Raw genomic sequence first — 15,403 nt, forward strand, 5'->3', positions numbered from 1 at the left:
CATCTGCTGCTCCTGATGAAATGCAAGGGCAAGCCTGGCACCTTCACTGCTGTTTGCCTCAAAGAATTTCTCACAGGAGTTTCTCTGAAAGAAGAGGAAGAAAACCAACATGTCTTGTCACTTGCTTGACTACACCACTGCAAGATGCCACATGAATTTTTCAGAAAATACAAAGACCAACATAAAATTTCTAAATATGTTCATTAATTATAACAACTGACTGAGTGAGCTCTCTGTACCAGAAAGGCAAATTCTACCAGCTTCCATTTCTTCTTCAAAAAAGGTAGAGTCCTAGAGCACTCCCTTTCTGGCTCTCATACTGGAGAACTTCAGTACCAGAGAAGCCTGCAGGTAGTTTACGGAGGAGTGGGAGTGGTGCAGCTGTTTTGTCCCAACCATTCAAATTACCCACCAGCAGGCCACTCTGGCACAGATAATCTTCCACTTCCAAGGTAGACTGAGCCCCAAAATCAGCATCCTTGCCCTAACAATGAACAGTTAATACTTACTACTTTGTTAATGCAAAATCCTCTAAACCGCTGGCTACACTATATAAACACATTACTACTCTAAGTAGTTTTACTGAGATAAAGCCAATGATTTGGAGTCATTCTTGCATGATACACAAGTCATGATCTAGTTCTCATTCCTAGGTTTTTACTGTAAAAATTTGCCCTTAAGTTCTTATTTCTATTTTTAAGTATTGTAGACAAAATTGCATGCAACTTTTTGCAGTACCTTTAATGAATTTCCAGTGTGAAGAAGCTTCTTTAAAATCAACCCTAAAAAAAAAAAGGAGAAAAAAAAATTGTTTGCTTTTATTCTTTCTACATTAAGTAAAATGTCAGAGTTCTCGGTCAGACTTGATAGCCACTTTTAAACAAGTCCTTGGCAATCTCCAGTTTAATCTTGGTGACCTTGATACCTTCAAGCAACTGACTCTATGCCAGAAGAGAAACAAAATCAAGTATCACCTTTCACAGCCTACTCATAGAATATTTTTCCTCAAAGACTTTTGAGATGTGAACATTAAAAGTAAATCAAGTCATCACAATGCATAAAATCAGAATTCCCTATTTACAAACATCTCATGTCAGTTTTGAAATGTATCACTAAGAGAAAGAAAATAAGGAAAAAAAAATTTAAACTCCAAACTTTTCACCTGTCCTTGTTCTTTCTCAGCCACTCTTCTATTTCTATATTCCCAGATATAAATCTATACAGAAGAGTATTCATTACATTGGCGGGGGTTTTGTCTGTTTTTTTTATTTTCTTTTTTATTTTCCTTCACCTAGCTTGCAAAATTCTCTGGACCATAACCCCTGTTAAGCCACTTAAACTTTAAGGAAATGAATGGCATAGTAGCCACTAACTGGTAGCTACTAATAAAAAGTAAAATGAAAGGGAGAGGGAAAGGGAGAGGGAAAGAAAATCAACTTACCAATACTATGAAATTGCCACCTCTGATGAATCCTTTCAGGAAGGAGTTGTAAAATTTTCTAAAAAAACCAAAACCCAAGCATGTATGTTGCAGATATCACTCTTGAAATATCAAACAGCCCTTTCACAAGGCCACAGATCAGAAGTTGAAGCATCAACTTAGAAAATTCCCACAATGTTTTCCTTGGAAGCATTGTTGTCCTTTCAAGATGACCCCATTCCTAATGTTAAGAAGCCCAAAGGCTCTGACAGCCTGTCTGTAAGTCCTGCACTGGAGACTTCATATGTTACTGCAGGTCATCTGGCTGCACTACTCCTCTGACAGACACTGCTGCTTAAACATAGGGAATGGAATGAGATCAGGGTCTGTCTCAGCTGCTCTGGTTCACAACAGATTGCATTAAGTTATTTCACCTTTCTAACAGCTTCAGGTAGGATGTTCAGCTGTCTACTTGCCTCTGTGGCACAAGCAAACATGTGCTTCAGCCTTCTCCACCGAGGGGAAATAAGCCCTCATTTTTACTACAGCAAAACAGAGAAGACAAGACCTCTACAAATAGAATGATCATCTCCAGAAACAAGAAACAGAGCACCGTTAGTAATTCCAAATCTACCATGTAAGACTTGCAACATTTACACTAGAGGCATTTGCAACTTGTAAATAATCTGATTTTTCCTGGCTGTGCCCTCCAGCACACCATGCAAGTGCTTCCAAAGCACAGATCACCTAATATTCCTTTATGCAGGAACTAGTGAACAAATGAACTAGCTCTTTTTCACATTCACCAGTGTACCTCACTAATAAGAAATAACAACTGAATTTGTACTCAACCATGTGATAAGCATCGATCAGCTCTTAGCCTTGCATATTTTTAAGAAACACAATCCTTGCTCTATAATTAGAAGCCTCCATCAAAAAGAAGAGACAAAAACGTGACGTTCTAAGGTATTTCTAAACCATAGTGTCTGCTTAGAAATGTTCTGATTTTATTAAATTATTTCATTAGTGTCTATTGCATCTTAATTATGTCAATATATGCTTTTGGAAAGAATATAATGAAATGCAATTTTCAAATAATTAATATATTTTTAAATAAGGAATATTTTTTTAAAGGATCTTATTAAAAAAATTCTGCAGTAGCAATCTACTATGAGAAAAATCAGAGATAACATGCAATAAAAAGGTCAAAAACATCATGACTAAACAGAGATCACCTTTCCATGAATTTCAATGTGTATAACACATGATGGGGAAATACCACCACCAAAGAGTAATCAACTATCTAGAGACACAAAAACATGTTTTTCCAGTTTAGACATCTTGCAAAACCACAAGTCAAATTTTTATTTTTAAAACAAAGCACATAAATTCAGCTCTATGCAGAAGTAAGACAGAATGCAGTTAAATGCAAAGTGTATTTACAGACGACTGTAGAATAATAGGACTTAAAGCAAAAATATTGAAAATATCTTACCTCAAAAATAAAAAGAATAGAATCTAATTCTTCTCTCTGAGACTTGTGACCTAGTTGCAAAAATAAATAGTTAAAACAGTTAAATATAAATAGAAGATGCACTTTCATTATCAAAACAAAGATCCTTAAATGTGTTTATACAACCATAACTTTGCACTGCTTCTAGAAATAAAAATTATACTCCACAAATACAGTGTATAGCAGCTACAATTTGCATAACTTCCTATTGTGGCATCCACAACTGGGAGAGATTAAGTCACACAATATCTTGTTAAAGAATAATCCTGCAGAATACAAAGTATAACACATTAAGAATCCTCACTTTGCAAAAGGGCAAACACAGTCATCAGAGAACAAACACTTTTTGCTCACCTCCACTGAATGCATATCTCACTGCTCTGCCTTCATTTGCAAAGTTAGTTCTTAGACATACTTCTGCACGACTGATGTTGTCATTTGTGACCACACAAAGCTTTATTTATAGCACCCTGCTTTATTTCGTAACAAAGGCACAAGCATCAAGACAAAAAGAGTTCTGTCTGAAATACTTACCTTTTTGTTTAAGGCCCACTTCAATAGTCACAAAGTTTTCGAAGAACACATAATATATATGTGAAAAATGTAGGTCAAAAAACTGTTTGAGATCAATTGATTCTGCATTGTCTGAAAAACAGAACAGAACATTATTTATATTTATTTCAAATATTCAGAGTCAACCACTACACACCATTATCCAGCAGTAAGAACTGAAGATATTTAAAATAAAAATTATTGGTTTTTAAATAAATAACTGAATCATTAAAGACACCATTGAAGTTTTAATTCTTTACTCTGAGGCTAATGAAATTCAGTATGGCATGCCGTAAGTGCCGAGTGAATTTTAGAATGGGAAGCAGCATCTTCTTGCACACCCATTGTTTGCATGATAGTAATGCCAACAAATGCCAGTCATGAACCCTAATTCCATCAGGACTAGCACTGTACAGATGAATCTGTTTTCAATTGTTACTTTGATAGAAATAAAGCTTGTGACACTGCCCAAACTCTACAACAGAAAGACCATCACAATCTCCAACTGCAATTACTAAGCACAACTAAGTTTACTAAAGAAAGTGGAAGAAGGATGTTAAGTGAGGAACACATCTGCTCCGTTGATAGATAAGCTGGGAGGATGCAAACAGCAGCACTGGATTCCCACTGTTGCCTTCTTATTCCCTCCAAGTTCCAAGATGCACTTTACTCTCTAGTCTGGCTTAGTCCCTCACACTCCTTTGATTGTGTGGTCTAGGGAAATCAGAAGATGGGATCTCAGGGATACCCTGAGGCAGAAACATCACTCTAAATATAGGGGAATGTGCTTTCTTGTGTACCCCAGGAAGCTTTCCAGACTCTCTTCCCTAACCCTCTAGATGGTTTTCTGCAAATTCCTGACACAGAAATACACAGTGATTTATCCAGATTAATTTTAAAGTGATCACTTTAAACAATCAAGCCTTAGTACAGACTGTCTAGACACTCCCTGTCCTGTTATTCAACTACGTAAGACTTGAGAAACTAGGTGGACAAAACAATACCATGGAAGCACAGAGGAACAGGAAGATAGCATTTTAAATGACAAAACGCTCCTTATTCAGAATACTGATGTGTAACAAACAAAAACAAAACATGAAGAAAGGTGAGTCAAACAAAACCTTTATACCCATTCACCAGCTGTATACATTGAAACACCCTCTTTCACCGTCTTCTAAAAAGCTCCTTCTAATTCTGAATTGGATCACAGAGTTTTTAACCCTTTTTAGAATGACATCAATTTTTATCATCTCACATGACTGGATATATAAATGGTAGAGTATAAAGTCAGGAACAATGAACTGAAAGGATGGCCAAAAGCATGGCTTATTTTCAGTTATGTTTTCTTATATAGCTCTAAAGGACTATTAACTCAATTTTGACACAAGTTTTGCTAAAAAAGTTTCCAACACAGCTTTAACTTTTGCTGTATCACAGCATTCTGCCAACATCCTGCATAATGAGTGCAGTAGAGCCAGGGTGCTCTTGGAGCAGATAGTGCTATATCAGCATCCAAGATCAACTCTTAAGCATGGCAGCTCAGCTGGAATAAACAGTGGTCCAGAGCAGCAAGTATGTGCCTGACCATGCACAGGCTTACCAAACCCCCGGGTTTGCAGAAACTGCCACACCACCTACAGATCAGCAGCTGAACTGCTACAGTTTAGGACAACAAAAACCAATTCCACTTCAAAGAAGCTGAATGATGATTTTCAGTTGATCAGGGAAAAGCACACAAAATGGAGCTGTGACTAGAGCATAGGCACAACCATTACAACTGCTTCCACTCATGGGTAGAGCCCTGAGTTCTAGGCTAGGGACAAGAAAATACCAGAAGAAAAATCAAAAGTTTGAGATGGAAGGATTAAAGAAGGAAAAGAAAGCAAGAATTGAGGCTTTCAGGAGAAAGAAGGGTGACAGAAGGTATCTTGTAGTTTATAGGACTAAATAGGGATTGCATGTAGACAGCAGTGGAATGGTTCACTCAGTGCAAAGGTGCAGAAAATACTGGTTCCAAATACTGAAAGGATAGGAAGCAGTTAAACAGGGTCTCTTCCAATCAAAACACAAGAGTGCTGCATTTTTGCAGACATGTTAAATGTTTTGTTTCCTGAAACAGGCCCTTGTTCTTTCCTCAGACATGGGTCGGCTCTGAAGCAGACCAACAGAAAAACCCCAAATGCCTCAACCAAATGTATTCTTTTAAACACTCAATCTTAACACAACAGTCAGTAATTTTTGGAGACGCTATTCCTAAATTCTTCAGGCAACAAACTGAAGGCTTGTCTTCATAACCAGCTGAACAGTGACTGTCATTTTACCACATAATTGCATATGCACAACTGGTACTGTGGTAAGACATTCTGCCTTTCAGTGGACGGTGAAGTGTAATTTCAGAAGTTTGTCCTTTTAAAAATTTTTTGTTAGTTTGTTTTGTATGTATTTAAGAAAAATGTGTCAAACACCTCAAAAATGCTTGAAGGAGCATTGGTAGACCTGTATTACTACCACTAACACCCAATTAACATTAAAAGCATACCTTCAAAATATTGTTATAGCTTGCAAGACTCGGAGGAGAGTAAAAAATTCCTTGACTTCACAATTTCTACAGCAAATGCATTTCACTCTGATTCCTTTCTAAGATCACGCTTGACAGCAAAATCAAAAGCAAGTTTTTAAAATTGAAACCAGTTAACAACAACTATATTCTGTAATAAATACTATCGCTTCAGATGCAAGAAAGTATAACATTTTATTTAATGGGAATTTTATTTTTTTATTAAGTGAAAATAATGCTTTTTAAGAAACCCACTAACTCCTTTTGTTAATGCTGAAAACCAGCTTTCCTCCTAAGGGAGGGAAAACAGTTGTTCATCTGACAGGCTTGCCACCTACAGCAAAAGGAAACATCTGCTCATCATCAAAGGATGCCTATAGTGACTCAGTAAGCTGCTGGTGTGCAAATTTGGAACCTTGCATTTGTTGAGAAGTTTAAAATTCATATTGACATGAATTATGGCAAGAAGGAGAAGGGCAAAAAATAGCAGATACAGCATGGAGATAATTATGTAGACCTTAAGAGGGCTTGATCTGGCCACCTGTACACATCATTCAATTTCACAGCTATATCTATACTGAACACAGTCCACACACTAACGCATGGAGAGAATACTGCTCTCCTTGATTACTGTACCATTAAAACTCCCAGTTATATGCTGCTGTTATAGCTTCCTTCCTTAAGTAAGGATTTGGGTTTTTTTCCTAATGTCTCTAAAATATTCAGTTTACCTCTATTCTTGTTATCAGCTAAAAAACCAGCTCCTCAATTCTCATGTCACAACCATTTTCTCCAACACCATCTCACTGTCTCTTCTCTGTGCTCTCTCAAAGTATCATGCATGTTGCATAGATGTAAAAGTTTTTCTCTACAAGCAGCATATCCTTTTCAGACAGCCCTGAACTGAGAATTTGCAGGAAGTTGCTCCTCTGCTTTGGCTACTTAAGTATTTTGTCTTTTTGAGAAGAGAGACATAGCCTTTTTTAATGTGAAATGGGATTAAACAGAAACAGGCTTTCCTCTACAACTTCCAGTGCATTCCTATTTTTTCATTTTAAACAAAAACACTTTATATTCTTCTACCACAGATCATGCAACTAACACAAACTAATTCTTCTACCACAGATCACGTAACTAACACAAACTAATGTACTCCTTGTGTTCTCGCTTATGTCCAGATTCGGAGGAGGGAAGGACGCAGAAGTAGATCTGGCACCATATGAAGCAGTTAGAACAGCTCCTCAGAACGTGAAAGGGAAAACTGGGACTTCAAAGGGAGGTAAAACTGAAGTTTCTACTGTACAAAGCATACTTGCAATACACTAAAATCCAGATTTTCAGCATTTCGTGAAAGCCGTGTGTCAAGAAAATGCAGTTTTCTCCATGCTTTACAACAGCAAAAAACATGGATCTTTGCTGCTTTCTCCTTAACAATTTTCTGTAATTTAAAAACTGGTACAAATCTGATCTCCATACTATCTCTGTGTTCAAGGGTGGTTTGTTTTGTTTTGTTTTGTTTTGTTTTGTTTTGTTTTGGCAGGGTTTGCTTTAAGTTTGATATTTTAATTGTTTACCTTTAAAGTTCTGTCCTTTGCAGAAAAGTACTAGCTTACTTGCTTTACAATATTTTAATTTCACACAGTATTGTGTCTCTTTGTGCTTACATGTCATTTTCTCCTTAAAACAAACCCTGCCAAAACAGATTTTAGACATATATTTAAACTCTTCTGAAAAGAACTTTCATAATTTCACAGTGCATTGCAGAAATTAAATAAAACAGTCTGTATCATTACAGATTAGGTTGTGACTAATTTTATGTTCTATTTTAAGAGTTTTAGAATGTAATACTATGTTTATAAGTAAAATTGTGAGAGCACTTAGTATAATGGAAACATTTTCCTGTCTAATTCCAAGACTTGCTGGCTTTCAAGTCACTTTCCCTTGCCCTTACCAAAACCCAAACTGACAACTGCAGCAAACAATGACCTGGAAGACAGCCAGAATTCTGGATCTATTTTTGTAAAGCAGAGGCCTGCCGTGGACTGACACGGTGAGTATCAACCCCTGTAACAAAGTGGTGCCACCAGAAAGCAAAGGTTTCCATGTTCTCAATGGACAATCAAACTTATTAATTCTTAATTCTCCATGCTGAAATATTTAAGGGTTTCTTTAGAACAAAACAGTAGAGAGATCTGGTTACATAAGGACTGTCTCGAATAGAAAAGCATGTAACTGAGAAAGGTTAAGCGGAAAACCTCGGGAACTAACTGGTGGCTCTGGCATAGTTAACAGACTGCCAAAGTGAAAGAGCCCTGATAACAGACCACAAATGCAAATCTATTACACACACGCTTCACATTAGCCCTTACTGTTTCAGAGCTAACCAACAGCTATTTAGCAAAAGCATTTTTTTAAAAAAAGGTAATTTTGTCAAATAAAATATTCTTGAAGGTTTTGGTACTGAAAAAGGAATGTAACTTAAAGAAATCTTCTAATGGGCTTCTATTTTGCATCAGACAGGTCTGAACTCCTGATCACAATCTTTTAGATACATATGAAAAAAAAAATCACAAATGAATAAGTAGGTTGACAGAACCAATGAACACCATCTGCGTACAGACTGGTACAACACCAGTGCCCTACAGGAATGAGCAGAAGCAGCTGCCAGCTTCCCAAGCGAATTCTCTAATGATGCTTGCAGACTCAGAGTTACACTAGTAAACTCTTAAGAAATCCACAACAATTCACACGTGTTCCAGAACTTAAGCTTTTATTTAAGCAACTTCAAACACTTCCATAGTAATGCACATATTTTCATTCCGAACTGTCAAAGCTAAACCTACACAGACCTTTCCTTTGCAACCGAGTGGTCAGAGCCTCCCTTTTGTCTGCCCTGGAGCTTTGATCTGGCTCCAGCCCTCAGCCTTGCAGTTCAGCAGCCCTTGCCACTGCTGAACTCTGCAAGTCGAGTGTAACATTAGCCAAAATACAAAAGCAGAGTAAATCTTCCCCCTCTGCTCCTGACCAAAACATGTTCAGGGTTAAAGTCAAGAGTGACAGAACATGAAGCCCGAGTCCTTACACTTCGTGCAATCCACATCCAGATCCCTGAGCAGTGAGCAGTGACATGTTCTCTGCAGTTGGACTAACCACGAAAGAAAAAAAATCTACAACTCCTGCAAAAAAATCCCCAAAACCTTGCACACCCACCGGAACTCCAGGTAGCTACTGTTGTTGTAGCTCCCCATTTGTTGTCACTTTAACAATGATAAAACATTTTTCATTTATGACTGAAATTGATGATGTGTAACACCAATGAATGCCATCCAGCTGAAGCATTAGGGCTAACTGCCAGCGAAATAGGTTTCTTAAATTAAAATCCCTTTAAACGAATGCAGTCTTTGTTTAAGTGTATTGTTTAATACTAAACAATACATCAGAATGGATGTCCAATGCAGTCCATTTCATTCTGTCCCATGTAATTTGACTTTTCCCTTTCGAAGCCTATTTAGATGAGATGTCCAGCACTAACCAATCACCAAGAAAACAAAACAAAATTATAACATAAACTCCCTACACTTTAGTTACTCCGTTTTCTCGCATTTTGCAATTATTCCCTCCATGGTTCCAGAGATAAAAGAAGTATAGTTTGAGATATCAGATGCAAATAAAATAATTCATGAGAAACTATGCATTTCCTTCTTTCTTTACTCTGGATTAACAGATTACAAGCCTGTATCTTCTACTCTACAAAACAAAAAGTGAAAAAGGAGAGAGGAAAAAAAACCAATCCAACAAGAAAGCAAGTATCTTAAGAACTCAGCCATATAAGAAAATTTTATACCCACAGATTTATTTGATTTACTTGCACACAGTAGGATGTTACAAAAATCATCAAATATTTAGAGATTTTAGCTTTAAAAAAATATATACATTTCCAAGTTCAGACTGAATCTTCAAATTCAACAGGGTTAATCAAACACCAACATATTGAATACCAAAATGAAAAGTCAATATTGTTAAAGTATGACCTTATGAAGGGTAACATACCTAGCTGTCTTAATTATTTGTAGAATGCTCAAAACTCTGTTTTAGCAAAAGGACATATAAACCCAGATCTGATGTTTGAAAGATTACTAGCACAAATTTTTATAATTACCATTTAAAAATCATAGAATTTTAGTCTGATGTTGAAGTCTGATGAAACAGAGCATATATATAAGAATAATGCAATATTATTTCCACTTTAATGACCCTAAAAATTGCAATTAGCTGCTAATTGACTGGGGATTGTTTATATATATATACACACACATATATATATATGTAGAAATATTTTTTCTGGAAATCATTGTACAGGCAACACCTAACTCTGTAAGGTACACAATGTGCCTCCCTTCCATGAGCTAGAGAAGCCCCAGTGATCACACCTGCACCACTGCAGCCTTCCTTCCAGCAAGGCCCCGCTGCTGCCACACCGACCCAAGGGAATCCCGTTTGACATTCCCGGTCAAGGTTCAGATGCTCCAACTACTGCAGTCACACATAGTAAACACAGCTGTCACAGCATTTCCAGCATACAGGAAGACAAGACAGCAGAGCAGTTTGCTAAAAACTCATTGACCATTAACATTGACCAAATCAGCACCAGGGAACTGTATGAGACTCTCAGGCACTTCCTAGAACTGAGAAGAAAAAACCAAATGGAGCAGGGAGGGGTAAACACTTCCCTATGGGAAGAAAGGAATACATCTCAAAAGAATAAAATCTATGAAACCAGATAGTTACATTTGCTTCAAGAAATATACTGCAGCAAGATAACAATGAAAGGTAGATTACCTTTATTCATACACTGCTAAGTCCCAAGACATGAGACTTCAATCTTTACAAATCTTAGCACTTTTAAGCAAGAAGAATATTTCTTAGAGGTCTTCTAAAGGCTTTAACTTCTACTAAAAAAACCTTATACCTGTGACATGCATAAATGCGTCATATATTGAATGAAAAAAATAATTTATTCTATTCTGATTTAGTCACCTGAATTTCACAGAATTTTCTCCGGTTCCCGATTACAAAAAAAAGGCTGAATGGAGCCAAACTGAAGCAGATCAGAGACCCAGAGAATGACATGGGACTGAAGAGCAAAGAGCAGTTATCTACCAAAGCGTTTCAGAAAGAAAAAATAAAACAGAAAAAACAAAAACAAAACCCAAACCACAACAAATGCATTTCCCCACAGCATTCCTACAACTGATCACTAGCCTAGCATTCAAGAGCTTCCCAGGACAAAAATAATTTATTGCAACTTCAAATTTGGTAAGCCTTAACAGATGTTATTTCCTAGACTTTCTCATATATGTTTAGGTACTTTTCACCCTCTGTCCCTACACAAAGGAATTTTAAAGCTTTCAGTGTCTTTTCATATTAAAGTTTCACTCTCATCTGAGTTAATCCCATATCTAAATCTTCTATATACTGACTATAGCAATGAGACTCCTAAAGCTGCAATGGTAGTTGATATAATGGTGTGTCACTGCTTCACAAAAGACACAAAATTTTCTATATATCCTTATGCAGACTCATTTGCATTTTTACTAAATTTAACCTGAGTTGTCACCAATGACAGGATATTTTCCTAAAAGAATACAAATCACTGCACTCTAAGCTATTCTGTAAAAGATGTTTTAAAAATTCCATCTAATGTACACTACTCTTAATTTGTTAAAAAATCACAGGCCTTTGTGCTATCAATCCATTTAGCTTCACATCACGTGCTTTGTATTGTTCAGTATCTTCTGATCCTTACTAAAAGTGGCATTATACTAATTTAAATATTTTTAGACTATATGGTGCCTGACTTACACTATTGCCTTGGAGGATGCAATCTCAATCTTGTACCATAATTAAATTTTTAAGATTTCTCTTTGACTAGTAGACAGCCAGCAATCTATACACACAAGCACAAGCAGGCACCTCAATTCATGACTATTCTATTATTTTGGCTTACTGGAAAACTGCTGCTTTGGATGCCTTGGTAAAATAGCAGGAAAATGAACTCCCTTTCCTCCCCTCAAGTCTTAACCATGAAATCAAGGCCATACCTGTTTATTGTTCTGTTTATTGTTGTTGACCAAAGACTAAAATGTACAGAGAAAAAAAAAAAAGAAAACTCTGCTCCAATATGCTTTGAAGGCCTACTGAAAGTATTCTAAATTAAAGAACAAGAGAAAATTCTCTCTCTTTTCCTGGGTGTGAAACTGCAGAAAATTCTCTTCCGGATAGTCTTTCAGTCTCCAGTGTGCAGAGGCTAAGAGCAATAAACAAAATAAATCATTTTTCCTTCAGGAAGATGCTGAACACAGCTGACCTGAGATTTCCTGCCCTATCCCCTCAGAGAGTCTGTTGGCAATAGCTAACACAGCTCCCCTGCACACACGGGAAACATGGCAATTATTATTCTGGGGGAATGATCACTGAGGACAAAATGATGTGCAGCACTTCACTGCTCAAGCTGTGGGATGGTGCCTGTATGAGAAGCCACCACAGGAAGCAGTCTGCCTTGCATGGACACCTTAATTTTTTAAAATCTGGTTCTGAAGAATAGTCAGAGAAAAAACTGCAGAAGAAAGGGCATTTTATGTTTTGGAAGCCACTTGAGGCAGCAGAGAAAGGATTAAGGCAAGGAAGTGATCACACCAGAAGACAGACTTTAAATAATCTGCTGTATACTTCTCGTGCTCTACAGTGGGAATATGTACGGAAATACCTTCCTCTTCTGGTCTAGCAAATGGCCTTGTTTTTGTATCTCATGCACCTAAGAATATCTGCACCCAAGAAAATCTTGTGGATGTATCCAAAACAGACAAGGTGAAGAGTATCGTTACGCCTTTCCCTAATTACACAGTCACTCACACGTTGTGTTCTCCCAAACGTGGAGAAAGGATGCATGGGAGCTGTGCTTCAACAGCTGAGATACACACAATGAGGGGGGAGGATGGACATGAAAACATCCCCAGCCAATTTAGTCTGTCCTACAGCCAGTAAACAGAAACCTTAGATTAGATAAGAATGTCTGCTTGGCATAGCTTATGGCTTGCAACTTACAGAAGTCATCCAATTATTAAGAAAGCTGAAGAAAAAAATGTTGTAAATCAATTGCAAGCAACATAAATGGAAAATTTAGAACAGATCAGATCAAAATCATTCAGAGTGTTTTGCAGACAAAAGCAAAACTAGAAATACTCAACATACTTTAGCCAGGAAATCTGAATTCAGAGAGGTACTTAGTTTCTTTAGAATGTTTTTTCCTCTTATGTTTCAACTGAGCTAAAAACCAACACAGAGCAAGCCACAGCTGGCCCAGTACAGCTAGTTAGGAAGAGTGGTACGCTCTGTGTGAGGCAACGGGATGCATCTGACTTCTGAAGTCGCTTAGATAGCTACACAACTATTCTCCATTTCAAGTCTAGATAATTACTATGTTGCAGAAAATAACTCATGAAGCAGCAGATGGTGCAATATGGGAACACCTGTTCCTTTAAACACCAATACAAAACAAGGGAGCAATAGCCGTTTTCCTTTGAAAAGAAAGAATCCAGCTTTGGAGGACAAGATACATAAATACCAGCAGACAGTGGGCAGAACCCAAAATAATCCATTCAGCACTCTGTGCTAAACACGGAATGCAGTTGCCCTTGACCCAGCCCTGTTCACGTGTTGATAAACTGTCAGAAGCAACACACGCATTCACAGGGCTGAAGCACCAAAAGATACTCCAGACCAAGCTTCTTTTTTCAAGGATAGCTTGATGACAATGACAGATTTTTACAAACAAGTGCAACTAACAGATAGCTTGGAATGGTTAACTAGGTTTGTTTTTGTTTCCTCTGGTTTTTTCATTAGGCAATTATGCCGTATAATCACAATTTCTAATTCACTGGTCAGGTTAAATGGCAGTTCACATGGAACTGCAGCAGCCCTTCAGGGCTTGTGTGTCCTCCTTTACCAACTAGCAAATCAAAAGTGTTTTAAATCTGGCTGTGTAGAAGCTCCTTCACATCTACGCTAGTGAGCACTTACTACTGTAGCTCTTACCTTGAAAATGTACACAAATATAAATTGTTACTGTAAGAACGTAAGGGAAATTGACTCAGGAGTTACAGGCACCATTTGCGCTCGCCGGCCACTTTTATTCATGCGCAGCAACTTAGCACTTTGTGTATGCTAGAGCATAATTCGCATGGGAAGAACGCCACTTTTTCGCCTCCTTCCACAGTTCCCAAAGCAATGCCACCGTCAGACGGACACGTCCGTGTCCCAGTACAAAAGCGCCGAGCGCAGCATCCCGCGCCCGCCCGCGGGGTCCCGCAGCCCCCGGCACCTCGCTGCGGTCTCGCCCCGCCGGGCGGGGGGCTCCCCCGCTCGCCGGGTGGGGTCTTCGCCGGGGCTGAGCCCCGAGTCCGCCTCCCGCCCCAGCGCCCGGCTGGTCCCTCCAAATTCCCGGTCTTTCCCACGCCGGGACCCGCAGTCCCCGCTGACCCCTCCCTTCCCCCCTCCCGGCCGCCTCACCGATAAGGACGCGGAGGTGCTTGAGTCGGGTGAGTGGGTCCTTGCGGGTGTCCAGCACCTTCTGCGTGGATTTCCGCACGTCCCCGTGCGGCTTCTTGGAAAACATCCCGCCGGGCCCGGCCCCGGGCCCGGCCCCGGCGCCGAGCTCCAGAGGCGGACAGCGGCCTCCGGATCTGCCCGCTCTGGGGCCCCTACATAGCCAGAGGCGGCAGCGCCGCCGCCACCTCCGCCGCCTCCCGACTCCGACTGCGAAGCGGCGAGGGCGGAGGGGCGCGGCGCGGAGCCAACTCCCCGCGGGCCGGGGGCCGGGCTGGGCCTGGACTCCCCCTTCTTCCTCCCTCGCTTTCCTCCCGCTGCTTCACGACAGCCGTCAGGTACGACCCCAGGCGTCCCCATGGCAACCGCGTCGCGACGTCACGGCGGCGCTACCCCGCGCACCTCCGAGGCGCGCCGGGCGGGGCCGCGCCGCGCGCTCCCCCGGAGCCCGGGCCGAGGATGGGGAGACTGCGGAGCGGGACTGCTGGGGGCTCGCTGCAGCACCCCTGCGCAGCTCGGCAGCACTAGCTGGGGTAGGAAACGGCACTTCTGCTGTTTGTAAGTGACGTGTAAAGTTATCCCATTGCACAGCTACGCTGGCTGTACAGATAAACTGCAGGGTAAGGGGGCAATCCTGTGAGCAACAAGGAAATAAAATCCAGGTGGGGACCGTATTCATCACGGCAGCGACTCCAAACCTTTTACTCAAGCCTTAGTTGTGCAACAAGCAACGATGTGTCTCATAGTTCCTCTTTCC

The 15,403-nt window shown here is 39.6% G+C and overlaps 1 protein-coding gene across 14 annotated transcripts in view; it reads right to left on the bottom strand.

The window, feature by feature from the left end:
- The window catches only part of RALGAPA1 (Ral GTPase activating protein catalytic subunit alpha 1), a 130,874-nt gene extending 115,898 nt beyond the window's left edge, over positions 1-14,976 (bottom strand). For all 14 annotated transcript variants that reach the window (XR_005952605.1, XR_005952598.1, XR_005952569.1 and 11 more), the window contains exons 1-5: positions 14,611-14,976; positions 3,468-3,578; positions 2,916-2,965; positions 1,442-1,499; positions 739-782 (exon numbers count right to left, since the gene is read on the bottom strand). Coding sequence is in view for 5 of the 14 variants with exons in the window: in XM_041403903.1 (XP_041259837.1) it covers positions 739-782; positions 1,442-1,499; positions 2,916-2,965; positions 3,468-3,578; positions 14,611-14,716 (369 nt within the window). In the remaining 9 variants the exon portion in view is untranslated. The remainder of the gene's footprint in view (positions 1-738; positions 783-1,441; positions 1,500-2,915; positions 2,966-3,467; positions 3,579-14,610) is intronic.
- Between the last annotated feature and the right edge of the window lie 427 nt (positions 14,977-15,403).

The sequence above is a fragment of the Onychostruthus taczanowskii genome, unplaced genomic scaffold, assembly GCF_017590055.1.
Source record: "Onychostruthus taczanowskii isolate IOZ18803 unplaced genomic scaffold, ASM1759005v1 scaffold1, whole genome shotgun sequence".
Lineage (NCBI taxonomy): Eukaryota > Metazoa > Chordata > Aves > Passeriformes > Passeridae > Onychostruthus > Onychostruthus taczanowskii.